At 34.6% G+C, this 14382-nt stretch overlaps 2 protein-coding genes across 3 annotated transcripts; both read left to right on the top strand.

The window, feature by feature from the left end:
* The first annotated feature begins 542 nt into the window (after window positions 1-542).
* Window positions 543-9022, top strand: LOC122043799 (sister chromatid cohesion protein PDS5 homolog B-like). Its single transcript, XM_042604376.1, has 8 exons — window positions 543-850; window positions 2943-3146; window positions 3257-3438; window positions 7593-7719; window positions 7839-8057; window positions 8333-8549; window positions 8642-8787; window positions 8876-9022. Exons 1-8 carry the CDS (start codon window positions 749-751, stop codon window positions 9020-9022), a joined length of 1344 nt encoding a protein of 447 aa, XP_042460310.1. The 5' UTR covers window positions 543-748.
* Window positions 9023-9816: 794 nt separating this feature from the next.
* LOC122041511 (nucleotide-sugar uncharacterized transporter 2-like) lies at window positions 9817-14046 on the top strand. Of its 2 annotated transcripts, XM_042601219.1 has the most exons (8): window positions 9817-10094; window positions 11222-11373; window positions 11535-11743; window positions 11864-11957; window positions 12461-12627; window positions 12704-12874; window positions 13454-13550; window positions 13617-14046. In XM_042601219.1, the coding sequence occupies exons 1-8, from the start codon at window positions 10016-10018 to the stop codon at window positions 13731-13733; spliced, it is 1086 nt and encodes a 361-aa protein (XP_042457153.1). In that variant the 5' UTR covers window positions 9817-10015; the 3' UTR covers window positions 13734-14046. The 2 variants fall into 2 exon arrangements, with proteins under 2 accessions (XP_042457153.1, XP_042457152.1); XM_042601218.1 differs by having other exon boundaries at window positions 13454-14046.
* The last annotated feature ends 336 nt before the right edge of the window (window positions 14047-14382 follow it).

Genomic DNA, 14382 nt, shown 5'->3' on the forward strand with positions numbered 1-14382 from the left:
TCTTTATTTAATCACGTGTGGGGCCTAAATTCTACTCTCACAAATCATGTTATATTCTCTTGTCTTAATCCTACTCTGCATGTATTACCCATCCCACCTAATGAATTATTAAGTTAACGGTTGTTTTACCCACTATGAATACATTATATTAATTGTAGTAAAAAATAAAAATTTAAGTGTAACGTTACTACTAATATTATATGATTACCACTCTTTCTGTAAAATATTTGGATTTTTTTTTTCTTTTATCCAAAAATGCACATTTTGTCATTTTCATACAAAGACTTATACAGCGTACAAACAAGGCCGATATAATTATTTATAAAAAAAGGAGTGATCTGAATAATATCATCCTCAGGGCTCAAGCCCGCACCAAATTCGGCGAGTTCGAATTAGTTAATCTGTAACAGGACATACAGCATCGTTTCTGATCGTCACGTGAGGCTAACAAAAGTACAGGCCCCGACTTTGAGCGTCTATATTTCGACACGTGGTCGAATAAGAAGTTTGCTGTTGATTATGATGCATCACATCCTCGTGATCTACGGGTCCCGGTGATCGGAAGGATCGTTCGAAGTCACTCCTCATTTGCACGCCCCTTCGTCCGCTTTGCCTCCTCCCCTTCCCGATCCATTCGACTCCTGCTCGTTTGTTGGTTTGAACGGGGCAGCGGGCGGAAGACCTAGACGACGAGGAAGAGGACGACGACGAGAGACGAGCTGGTCGACCCCTGCTCCGTCGCTGACCGATGGCAGAAATGGCGCAGAAGCTGCAGCAGCAACTCAAGGAGGTGGGATCGAAACTGGAGAGCCCTCCAGCGTCCAAAGACGCGCTAATTAAGCTACTCAAGGTTAGTGATCTGAACTCGGGTCTCGGAAAAAGCTCGTCTTTGCATGGTTGTGTGTCTTTCAGGCTCTGTTTTTTTTAGCGTTTTGGGATGGGGCAGTTGCACTAGGTCAGTATTAGGGTTCGACTGCAGTCGCATGTGGAATTGTGTTGACTATTTTCGTGCTTTAGCTAAGAAAAATGTTGTCTTGGCAGGCATTTTTTGTCGAGCGTTTTAAATTGTCGTGAAAAAGATGTTCTTTGGCTACTCTTCTTGACTTCCGATGGAATCTTTTTTGTCCGAATTAAATTTGAAGTATGGAGCTTAAATCATGTGAACAAGACCACCGAAGGTGAAAATTTCACGAGTTAGCTTAACTAAGGAATTTTGTTTAGGCTGCGAGTCTTCTCTTGTTTGCAACATCATATAAAACTTAACTCTCACAATCTTCTAGTCAATCTTTTTACAGATGTCTTACACGATATCTTTGAGAATTGAGATCATATGGGTCATTTAAAATGCTAGTAGGTTGACTCCATCTGCGCTTCCTTAGAAAATTTCATCTGTGCTTGAACTTGAGCTTATTGACACAAAAGATGATCTTATACAACTATGTGCTGAGGAAGATTTCCTGAGGTTCAAGATATCTCCCTATCATCTCTAATTCATAATCTTGGATATGTCTATATGACTTTGAGATAGCCTATGATTTCTTCAATCAGTCTGCTAGCTTTTATATTGGTTTTAAGTTTGCAGGGTGGAGTGCCTTGTGATCACCTGACTTGTAACCCATGTAGTATCTATTCCATTTCATTGGAAATTCATCCTCAGTAAAGAACAATATAGCCTACACTAGACAAGCATCTATACACTTTTACACATTTATCAGTATTCAATTCAAACTCCAAATGTACACGATGTAAGTTGTAAGAAATAACTCAAAAATACTAAACTTGCCAATTGTAGGAATTTTCCTTCTGTTACTTTATTCGATAAGTTCTTCATCATCAATCAACAAAATGAATGGTATGAAATACAAATTTATTTGACCATTATTGTTTTTCTTGCACATAGTGATAAGAGAAATATTGCCTCCATTTAGTCCTTCCACGGTCTTGAAATGAGGGAAAGATAAATAAAAACTTTGAGCTTTGGTAATTGAATTGGTTAGTGGATTACAATTTTATCTTATCAATAAGTTGCCAAAGAGTTGAATCTATTACAGGGGAAACTGAAAGAGACATAGGGAGACCACAAACATAAATTAATTAATTTGAATACTACTTACTAGTGATGTATCAATTGCAAAGAGCTCAATGGAATTGTAATTTTCATGTAGCTGGCCCCAAATAATTGGGATACCATAGATGATCCAATTTCTTGTGCGTGCAACCAATTAAATGCAAAATCAGATTCACAGGAATTAGCGATCTTTTGTTCCATGATTTGACATGAAAATATCTTGTTCAATGGACTTATAATATTCATGTAGCCAACTGCAAATAGTTGGGATAAACACAAATGGTCAGATTTCTTATGTTTGTAACCAATTGAATGCAAAATCAAATCCACAAGAACTCAATTCCTTTAGCAACATTTTGTTTCATGATTGGATATGGAAATATCTAATATGAATGTGTTGAAATAAGCTAGTGATGGAGGAGTTTCAAGTATGGATTGGCTTAATGTATAGTCATTGGCTCATCTTTGCATTTGCCTCTTTGTCCAACTCACATAACTAGATCCTGCTTTTGTGATTTATTTCTTCACCTTCATGGCATTGTTGATTCTTGTTGATATATCGTCTACTACTGACATTAGTTCATTTATTTTGGTAGGTTTAACTTCCCTTAGTTTCTGACAATAACCATTCAAATACCTTAAATAACAAAGTGTGGCTGGAACTATCACTCTTTAATGTAGACATGCAGTGGTAATGAAGAAATAAGCAATAACATGATACTATGTATTTTGAATAGTTGATGTGTGGTGGAGCAATTTTTTATTTTATTTATTTATTTATTTATTTTTTTCCGTGTTAACTGCAATGGTTGAGGAAGATATTGAGTTGCCTATTGTTTATTTTATGCAACTTATCTTTTAATTGATTTTGTAGCAAGCTGCAAATTGTCTGTCTGAGTTAGAGCAGTCACCGTCACCTTCTGTCTCAGACTCAATGCAATCTTGTGTAAATGCATTTGCCCAAAAAGACCTGTTGACGCATCAAGATCGTGATGTCAAAGTTCTTGTAGCAACCTGTGTTTGTGAAATCACCAGAATAACTGCACCAGACGCTCCATATAGTGATGATGTTCTAAGGGTTTGTATTTTTTTTCTGTAAGGAAAGCTACATCGAGGCATTAAAAAGCATAAAATATCTGGAGTATGGACTGCACGAATCTCTCTATATATAATTGCTTTTTTATGCAGGATATATTTCATTTGATTGTTGGTACCTTTGCTGGATTGGGTGATATTGACAGCCCTTCTTATGAGAGAAGGGTTGTTATCCTTGAGACCGTTGCCAAATACAGGTCATGTGTTGTGATGTTGGATCTTGAATGTAATGATCTCATACAGGAAATGTTCAGAACATTTGTTTCAGTCATCAGGTGATAATGCCATTGCTATCATTTTCCCATTGCAATCAAATCAAGTTCAATTTTATTTTCTATAAAAGGTTGACGAACAATGGGCTGCTTCATCAATAAATTACCATTAGTTTACAACAACAACAACAACCAAGCCTTTTCCCACTAGGTGGGGTCGGCTGTATGAATCCTTTTACGCCATTGAACTCTATCTCCTATTATATCATCATCTATATTTAAATAAATTTTATCTTGTTTTATTGTTGCTAACCAAGTCTTTTTTGGTCTTCCTCTTCCTCGTTTTATATGCATGTTTATCATAGTTTCACATCGCCTAACTGGAGCATTTATTGGTCGTCTAAGTACATGTCCATACCATCTTAAACGTGTCTTTCTGAGTTTTTCCTCAATAGATGCAACTCCTACTTTCTCTCTAATGCTCTCATTTCTTATTTTGTCCATCCTCGTATGTCCACACATCCACCTTAACATCCTCATCTCTGCAACTCTCATCTTCTGCTCATGTGCTCGAGTCATAGCCCAACATAACAGGTCTAACTGGCGTTTATAGAAATTACCTTTAAGTTTAAGAGTTTTCTCGAAACTAGTCCCCTCTTTCACCCATTCCACTTGTATTTTATGTAAGACATCTCTCGATCCCTCCATCATTTTGTAAAAATGATCCTAAATATTAAATCTCTCGGTTCGAGCAACTCGTCCTCTCTATCTTAACAATTGTTTCATTACTTCAATATTGCTAAACTTAAATTCCATATATTATTTCTTTAATCTACTAAGCTTAAAACCTTTCCTTTTAGTGTTTCTCCAAGATTCTAGCTTAACATTTACTCCTTCACGTGTCTCATCTACCAAAATAATATCATCTAAAACAACACGTACTGCAATACCATATTTGATATGTCCAATGAGTTTGTTCGTAATTAATGTAAAAAGATATGGACTTAGAGTTGATGATTGATGTAACTTTATCTTTATAGAAAACACTTTAGTTAATCCACTTGAAGGGTTCACTTGTTATTATATCCTCGTATATATCCTTAATTAGTTCAATATATGCTATGCTAACACCTCTCTTTTCTAAAATTCTCATATAATTTCTCTTGGGACTCTATCGTATACCTTTTCTAAGTCGATGAATACCATATGTAGATCTTGTTTTAATGCTCGATATTTTTAATTAATTGTCTAAGAAGATGTATAATTGTTTTTCAGTCACTATGGTCTTCTTCCTTAATTTTTTTTCTATTACCTTTTCCCAAAGTTTCATAGTATGACTCATTAGTTTAATACCCCTATAGTTTGCATAATTTTGTACGTCTCCCTTATTCTTATATAAGGGAACTAGAGTACTTATCCTCCATTGATCAGGTATTTTTTTCGTTTTCAATATCATGTTAAATAATTTTGTAAATCATTCAATACCTTGTTTCCCTAAGCACTTCCATACCTCTATCGGAATATCATCTGGTCCAACGGCTTTTCCATTGTGCATCTCATTTAAAGTTTGTTTTACTTCTGAAGTTTGAATTCTACGATAAAAATTAAAATTTCGATGCTCATTTGACCTAATTAAATTACCTAAGTTAAGTTGGTCTCCTAAACCTTCATTAAAAAGTTGATGAAAATACCTCTTTCACCGCTCTTTTATTTCTCCATCGCTTACTAATACCCTATTACATTCATCTTTAATACATTTTATTTGGCTAAGATCTCTTGTTTTTCTTTCTCTCACTTTAGCTATTCTATAGATGTTTTTTTCCCTTACTTTTTTTATTTTCTCATTATTCACACACTTTTATAGCTTATTTGGCTAAGATATTTTGTAATTCTTTCTCTTGCTTTAGCAATTATATAGATATTCCTTTCTCCTTCTTTTGTATCTAGCTATCAATATAAGTATTTGAAAGTTTTGTTTTTGGCTTTACTTATAGCTTTTTGGGCTACTAGTACACTCTTGACTACTATTTTCAAATTTAATGTCATCTTATCCATGTCATATTCGAGTCACTATGCATTTCTCCTAATACTTGTGCTCCTACCCTCTCTGTAAATATACTTTGTTTCCTTTCCTATAACTTCCACCACTTGATTATAGGAGCCGCGCACGTTTTTCTTCAATTGATATTATGCTTAAGGTGCATATCTAACGCTACTAACCTATGGTAGGTAGTTAAGTTTTGATCCAGGATCAACTTGCAATTTTTATAAATCTTCTATGCTTATTTCTTACCATAAGAAAGACAAAAGATATTATTTTCACTTTTGAATGTAACCAAGTGTTTTTCTATTTTCTTGAAAAACATATAAGCTATTATTAGTAATATCCTATCACAAAATCCAATATAGTTTTTCCTTTATTTCTTATTCCAAAATCGTAACCTCATGCATCCTATCATATTCTTTATTTTTTACTCTTATATGCCCATTTATATCTCCTTCTATTAAAATCATCTCGTTTGGCAGAATTTTTTGTACTACCTCATTTAGGTGTTCCTAAAACCTATATTTGGTGTTCATCTAATCCTACTTGAGGTGTATATATGTAATTATAATAATAGTTTCTTTCGCCACTATTATCTTAAGGGTTATAATTCTATCCCTTTTTCTAACTACTCCTACAACTTCATCCTTTAACAAACTATCTACAATAATACCCACTCCATTTCTTGTTTTACTCTTTCCCGTGTACCATAACTTAAAACCCAAGTTCTCTATCATCTTTGCCTTTTCACCTGTCCATTTTGTCTCTTGTACACATAAAATATTAATTTTTCTCCTTATCATCATATCTACTACCTCCATTGATTTACCAGTGAGAGTTCCTATGTTCCATGTTCCAAATCTTAGATTATTAGTTTTCCTATCATATTTGTTCTTATCTAACCTATGGTGTGAGAACTCTTGCCTATTTAACATTACACCCAAGTTCTCATGGAGATGTAGTGGTCCTTGCTGAGACGTTACAGTCGGACCCTGTAACGTGAACTCTTGCATATTTATCACTACACCCGAGTTCTGGAGATGTAGCGGTCCTTGCCGAGACGTTACAGTCGGACCCTGCAACGCGTTCCTTCCGGGGAACAACCTAGCATTAGCACAATAGTTTAATGGATTCATTCATGAAATATTTGTCATAGTTTGACGCTGGCTGGCAACCTAACGCAACCCTCCTCCTTTATCCGGACTTGGGACCGGCCATGACCGGTCATCATGGGCGGAGTTATAAATTACCATTAGTTTAAAACAATAAAAATGATGTCACAAATAAATGGTAGAAATAGAATCATTATTAAATTGCAATAAGGGAAGTTGTCAAGATTCCATATGATATTGGTGTCTCAGTGGTTTACTCTATGTGGAGTGCATATGGGACAGCGATATTATGATGTGACTCAATAAAGATCTTAAAAAAATAGTTGATAGATCCATCATCAATGCAAAACTTTTTGAAACACAATAGAGACTAGAGAGTTTATCTGTTTATGTCGCAATGATGTAATAGATTTAAAGGCCTATCTAAATTTAGTTTGCAATGAATTGGATTTTATATTGTTAGTTTATGCCGGTCTATGAAACAAGAGAAAACAATATAAGGAAGATGTTTATGCTATTTTTGAAGAAAATATTCTCATTGGTGTCAATGAAAGAGGGACTAATGACCAACAAACCTGGCATCCTTGCTAAAATTAATGGAACTAGTAATGTTTTTTTTCCTTTGTAGATTAGGCTTTTATTTCTTTATTAAAGATCAATTCCTTTCATTGCTAAAATTGTCTTTAAATATTAAAGCAGAGTAGCACAGCAAGTTTTCTATTTCCACAAATGTTTCCTAATTTTTAAAGCTGATAAGAAGCATCAAAGGCTGAGTGCATCACAAGATGGTGAGCTTCACTAAAATTTCACCTTAAATTATTCTTAGTGCATGGCTGTAGTGATATATCTATTTTCTACGTAGTGCTCACTTATTGTCTTATACTAGTTCAATTTATCTTTGTTTGCGCTTACACTAATATTTGCTTTGAAGCACTTTTCATTTGCATTGTAATGGTATATGCTTTGAGATTTTTGTATCATTTTCACTGTCTTGTAATCAGTAGAAGAGCTAAGCATTTGTCTTTATAGTGTACTTGAATTATGGTGACTTCAATATGCAGTGACGATCATCCCCAAAACATCTTTACGTCAATGCAAACTATCATGATCCTTATTCTAGATGAGAGTGAGGAATTACAGGAAAATCTTATTTTAATCCTGCTTTCAGTGTTGGGCTGTAAAGTAAATGTAAGCCTAGTTATTTTACTCATATATTTTTTTTCTTTTGTTTGAATTCATTTTCCATTTGCTTTTACATGTCAGTATTTTCTCATCTTGATTTTTTTTTTCTTTCTTTATTGTCCTAGGGTTCCTCTATGGCTGCACGGAGGCTTGCTATGAATGTTATAGAACGTTGTGCAGGAAAACTTGAACCATTCATAAAGCAGTTTCTTGTATCTTCACTGTCAGGCGATGGTAGTTATTTAAATTATTCAATTGATCATCATGAAGTTATATATGACTTGTACCAGTGCGCACCACAAATTCTTGCAAGAATAATTCCTTACATAACTGGCGAATTGTTGGTAAGTTTCATAACCTCGACTGTATGCTCCTAGTTCCACTTCAAGTTACTCAAAGGATGTTTTTTTGGGTGACCATTAAGATAAATAGGTAGTCATATTGTACATCATCACATTCGCCTTGCACTATACTGTGAGGCTATGTGCCTTTAGGTTGTTGATATATATGATATGGTATATCTTAGTTTACCTCTTTAAAATCAAATAGAGAGTTGTAGTTGAATCTTGAGATGAATCTTTCACTAGTGATTATGGTACTTCAACTTTGAAATTTGTAGACAGATAAGCTAGACATTCGACTTAAAGCAGTTCAGCTCTTGGGGAAATTATTTTCTTTACCTGAGGTACCTGTATCTGAAGCTTTTCAGTCAGTCTTTGATGAATTCCTAAAGAGATTGACTGACAGAGTAGTTGAAGTCCGTCTATCTGTCATTGATCATTTGAAGAATTGCCTGGTTACTAATCCTGAACGTCCTGAGGCTCCTCTGATTATAAGTATGCAGGCAGTAGTTAATCATTTTTAATCATCTAACTTAATGTTTTGCTAACATTTGATGGTATTGAAATATGATGGCTATTTTTTCTAGAAGCACTTTCTGACAGAGTGTTGGATTATGATGAGAAAGTTCGAAAAAAAGTTGTTGCTGCAGTTTATGATGTGGCTTGTCATTCTTTCAAAGTAATTCCAATGGAGATAGCTAGTTTTGTGGCTGAGCGTCTGCGAGATAAATCTGTTTGTATTCCATTTCTTTTAATACTTATTTACTGATTTTTAATGTTGATTTTCTGATTTGAACTCTTGTTTTGTAATCATCCCTTAGTTGACTGTAAAGAAGTATACAATGGAGAGGCTTGTTGATCTACATCAATTGTATTGCTTGAAGAGCTCTGATGGTTCAACAAATTTGGATGATTGCAAATGGATACCAGGGAAGATATTGAAATGTGGCCAATTATTTTACTTCTAATAAATATTTTTAGTTGACTATAAACAAAATATAAGTACCAGTTTTTATGGAAGTACTATTTCTTAATTATACTGAGCGAAAAATCGACAACATAGATAAAATGTATTAGACAAACTGAGTTAAGTGATTTGAATTAGACGCAATAGGTCAAGTGAGCTTGAATTGGACGACTGAATATGTGGGATTGAACAAATAGGTCGGCTTGGTTGGTTAAATGGGTAAGCAGACGAGAGATTGGATAAGTCCTAAGTTTTGAAGGCAAGTAGATTGAATTGGACGACTGAATATGTGGATTAGATAAATAATTTTTTTTGGCAATATATTTAATATTTTTACTTATATTGAGATACAACTCAAAATGATAATTAAAAAAGAAAGCAATATATTTTTAATGTTATTTAGGGATGTAAATATAGAAAAACAATATATCTAACACAATCTCAAAATTCATCAAGGATAGAAAGGATTAATGAAAATAACAAAATTTGATATCTAAAATTGGCAAATGAAAAGTTGAAATAGAACTTGCTCACTCGATTACAGATGGTGGTGAATTTCATTTTGCTTCTTAAGTCATTAATTTCATCAAAACATCTCTAAAGATTAAACTATAAAAATATTAAAAATTTCACCTCTAATTATTAATTTATTTAATAAAAATGATATGATATATGCGTGTCATAACATGCCAAATAAAGTTTAAAAAAATCTTATATTTTAAAAGGCATATCGGCCATTTTATTTTTTGGAAAAAAAAACATTAAATTTAAAAGAACAAAATGAATATTTATCAATTCTTCTAATTCGAAGGTTACATCATCGAGTACGACGTCCCCTCTTCCTCACTCCTCCAACTGCTTTCGTCGCCTTCGATCGCGGTGCCAGATCCTAAAAATCAAGGCTCCTCCATGCTCTGCGCGCATCGCCGGCCTCCTCGCGGAAAGATAGGATCTTACGAGTCGGCTTGATGCTTTTTTGGCCTGGTAGATCGGAATGGGACTGTTGGAATCAATATTGGGCAAGGATGGGAGGAGGCTCATGAAGCGCAAAGACAGTGACGCTGGGCAGCAAGGTATGTTTCTCTTTCTCGTTTCAAAATTTTCCATCTGTGAGTTAGGGGAAACTGATTCGTTGAGTGTTTTAACTTGTTTTATTGGTTGATTTGGTTTTGATTTATTTTCTTGCTTCGGAGGTTTTGTGCCCTAACAATGATGAATTTTGTTATCTGTCCAAGGAGTATGGATTAGCTTTTAAGGTAGAGGGTTGTTTCTTTGTCGGTGCCTTTTCTTAGTGTAGATAAACAAGGGAACGTGTTTATTTCATTCTGATGCACTCTCCTCAAGAGCCTGTCCAATAGGCAATTACCTGACGTAGATCTTGAATCCTCGATGTCATTACTATTTTGCTCATAATTTCCGGATAGATGGGAATCGACTTGTAAAGTTAGGTCTTATTTGTCAAAATGCGTATTAGTCAAACTAACGCTTTCTTTCATGCCTAATTAAAACTGGTAGCAGGTGGTATAGAATTTTAGACTTTATGTATTGGATCCTGTGCAAATATTTGAAATTGCAACGATATCTTAATATCTTTGTAGATTTCATCAATTGCATCATTGTGAAACTATTAGAAAAGATAAAAAGGGGTTACTATCCAAAAGCAATTAAATATAGAAGATGAGTACTGGGAGAAAATAGATTAAGATGGTATGACATGTTCAAAGGCAAATCATATCTCCTATATGTGGGCAAATCAAATTAATTAAAGGTGGTGGTTTAGAAAATATAGGGAGACCATAAGTAACTGCATCAAACGAATACTACCTATATTTCCTTTCATGGAGTTCAATAGAGGGATATGATTCACCTAATCAACCTCAAATAGTTGGGATTAAAAGCTTGATAATGATGATATCGATCACCAAGATCGATAAGGATGAAAGTGAATGTCCTAAGGAGAAAAGTAAAATGTATGATTGCTGAGTAGGAATTCCATTTTCCCCTCTTCTTACATCACCTTGAATTCCTATTGCTAAACTCCCAGCATTATTAGTTTGTTTAAACTTCTATCTCAGTAAGGCTTCCTTTGGACAAAAGACATAATTCTTTTCCAGGTGATAATGGGGAAAGCAAGCAGAGTAGGAGAAACCACCAAATTGCTTCATTCTGTTGATTTTTTTCTCAATCCTATGGCTTTCAGGTCGAGCATTGGAGGAGCTACGGGGTACTTTATACAGTGATATTCATACTTCGGAAGGTGCAAAGCGCCAGCAGCAAAAGTTATGTGGTCCATTTGTGGCATTGACCTTCAATTTCATTGTGGCTGTTGGAATAATCATGGCCAACAAAGTGGTGAGTTTCTCATTTCTCTTAGGCAAACTCGGCACTTCCTATTCTTCATGAACCCTACTCCTGTATGGAACAAAGTCCACACATTCCTTCGGAATCACTGGATTGCAAATTCCTTCAATATGAGTCTTTACTGAAGAAACCAATGATCCTTTATTTTACAGGTCATGGGCAAGGTTGGATTCAATTTTCCAATCGCCCTATCTTTGATCCACTATGTAACTTCTTGGTTGCTCATGGCTATCTTCAAAGCACTATCACTGTTGCCTGCTTCGCCGCCTTCTAAATCTACACCATTTTCTTCTTTATTTGTCCTGGGTGCAGTGATGGCTATGGCCACTGGACTTGCTAACGTTAGCCTACAACATAATAGGTGATTCCCATCCATGTGCTACAATATAACTTGAATTGTGTTAATTCTTTACTCCAAAGTAATCCTATTTCTTATTCTAATGCTTCCACCATTTCCATTGATATCTGATTCTTATTTCAGTGTGGGTTTCTATCAAATGGCTAAGATAGCTGTGACCCCGACAATTGTTCTTGCTGAGTTTATGATTCTTAGCAAGAGGGTGACGCTTCAAAAGGTTTCTACTTATGATTTCCTTTAGAATTTTATTTAACTGCAATTAATCGGTCTAGCATAAACAGAAAAAATTTAGAAGCGACGAATATGTCATAGAAGTTGTATATGATTGTATTTAGGACTTGCTCCAGTGGCTTTTTTGCTGTTATACCCTTACCAAGTTAAGCTTAGCATTGTCTCTATATGCAGCAGAATCTAGGTAAGATACATATCCACTCTTATAACCAATCTTGATAAGTTATGGAAATAAATGATATTTCAACACTTATTAAAGAAAATGGGAGAAAATTTTGACTGTGACTGAAAGATGAGATTACTGATAAAAAGAGTTTCCTATGGATATGCATGCAACCCAAGTTTCTCTTCTGTACATGCTAATTACATTTGGAGACATCTGGACTATAAATGAGTTCATTTTGTTGGACTGTATGTGGTTTAGCTATAAATGATACCATATTATTTTCAAAAGAATCTCCAACTCTTCTTTTTCTTTGTCCAATCCAGGTTATCACACTGACTATTGTATCAATCGGTGTGGCTGTTGCAACAGTTACTGATCTGCAATTTAATTTTTTTGGCGCTTGTGTTGCATTGGCATGGATTGTGCCTAGTGCTATAAATAAAATTCTATGGTCAAATTTGCAACAAACAGGCAACTGGACTGCACTCGCGTATGTGGAAAAATTATATAACTTGATCTGTTCACCACTTCTAACAGTGCTTCTAAATCAGTTCCCATCTGACCAGGTTAATGTGGAAGACAAGCCCAATTACCATATTCTTCTTTGTGGTTTTAATGCCGCTGCTAGATCCTCCAGGTGTATTATCCTTTAACTGGACTTGGAACAATGCATCTACCATCATCATATCAGCGTTATTTGGGTTTCTTCTCCAGTGGTCTGGTGCTTTGGCACTTGGGTGAGTCGGCAAGTCTCTAGGAACTTATAATATGATTGTTTATAATTTGAATATACTAAATTGTTCCTTAGCTGCACTAAGTGATCAAGTTTTCAACTTGACACGAAGGGATATTCTCATATGTTTGATCTACTCTGTAATGTAGAGTTGTTATATTTCATCTGTTCAACATGATTGTTTTATTAATATTTAGAATTTCTCCTATTTTGTGGAAGGTTAGCAGTGATAGAACAATAGGTTTGAATTATAAGCTTATAAAGCATTTGATACTTCCCGTGTAATTAAAAACACAATTGATTTAACATCATTAGAGAAAGAAAAAAAATAAATGAGATTACACTATAGCTTGAGATTTCAGTGTAGCTTGTCCTAAAAGAATGAAGAGAGGGCGTAGCACTTAATCAGTGACTAGTAAAGGATTTCAGTCACTTAAGTTGGCATGTAAAAGTTGAGATTTTCTGCTTAGTATCATTATTTTTGTTGTACAGTGAATAATTAGAATGTCTTCTGCAACTTTTACTGCCTTTAATCATCATATCACTAAAAACAACTCTTTTGGATCTGATTTATACTGCACAGTGCAACATCTGCAATCTCTCACGTTGTTCTTGGTCAGTTCAAGACTTGCGTAATCATGCTGGGTGGATATGTGTTCTTCAACTCCGACCCTGGAATGGTTAGTCTCAGCGGAGCAGTTGTTGCTTTGTGTGGGATGTCATTCTACACTTTCCTCAACTTGCAGGGATCGAAAGAGTCATCAGCAGTGACAAAACCACTACTTTCAAAGCAGAATTCGATTGCTGCAAAGCCCAAAACAATCATCGAAGAGGATGAAATGGAAAAGATGGATTCTGTTTGACTGAGCAACTCGGTGCAGACGACTAAGTCGCCACTTTTGAAGCAGAATTTCCCATTGAAGAGGACGAAGTGCAAAAAGCAAAAATATATTCTGTTTCAACAGACAAATCTGTGGACTGGTCTTGTTGTTCCTTCGATTAACCTTTTTAACCTTTGTTTGTCTGTTCATTTTCTCCGAAAAAGGATACATGTTTTTTTTTTCCCTTTGTTTTAGTTTTAACTTTTAACAAGCAGAGCATACTGTTGCTGCTGAAAGCTGTAACTGTGTGTGTATATATATATCTGAAAAAGTGTTCAAACCAATTTTTTCAAAACCGTCTCGGGCCGTGGCGGTCAAGGCAGATCTTGATCCATTTATTGTCCGGCACACCAAACAAGTTTGCCGGTACTGAAATGTCATACCTAACAATAATTTTGACATACAGAAAAGATGTATAGATACTGTATTAAGATTTCGATCGATTTTAGTATGTATAAATTTTATACACGTTTATATTTAATTTTAGTATTGATAAACGAATGCTAAATTATTAAATTGTATATCAATATCTTATTAAAAAAATTTAGTATGATATAATATTATATATATATTTTTTGGTATGATATAATATAAAGTTTGAAATATTAAATTTTTAATATAATTCTACATA

Source organism: Zingiber officinale, chromosome 2A, assembly GCF_018446385.1.
Source record: "Zingiber officinale cultivar Zhangliang chromosome 2A, Zo_v1.1, whole genome shotgun sequence".
Classification (NCBI taxonomy): Eukaryota; Viridiplantae; Streptophyta; class Magnoliopsida; order Zingiberales; family Zingiberaceae; genus Zingiber; species Zingiber officinale.

Coding starts and splice junctions, on each gene's coding strand:
- LOC122041511 (XM_042601218.1), top strand. CDS start 10,016: ATGGGACTGTTGGAATCAATATTGGGCAAGGATGGGAGGAGGCTCATG. Junction 10,095..11,221: donor CAGTGACGCTGGGCAGCAAG/GTATGTTTCTCT, acceptor TATGGCTTTCAG/GTCGAGCATTGGAGGAGCTA. Junction 11,744..11,863: donor GTTAGCCTACAACATAATAG/GTGATTCCCATC, acceptor TTCTTATTTCAG/TGTGGGTTTCTATCAAATGG.
- LOC122043799 (XM_042604376.1), top strand. CDS start 749: ATGGCAGAAATGGCGCAGAAGCTGCAGCAGCAACTCAAGGAGGTGGGA. Junction 851..2,942: donor CGCTAATTAAGCTACTCAAG/GTTAGTGATCTG, acceptor TTGATTTTGTAG/CAAGCTGCAAATTGTCTGTC. Junction 3,147..3,256: donor ATAGTGATGATGTTCTAAGG/GTTTGTATTTTT, acceptor TTTTTTATGCAG/GATATATTTCATTTGATTGT.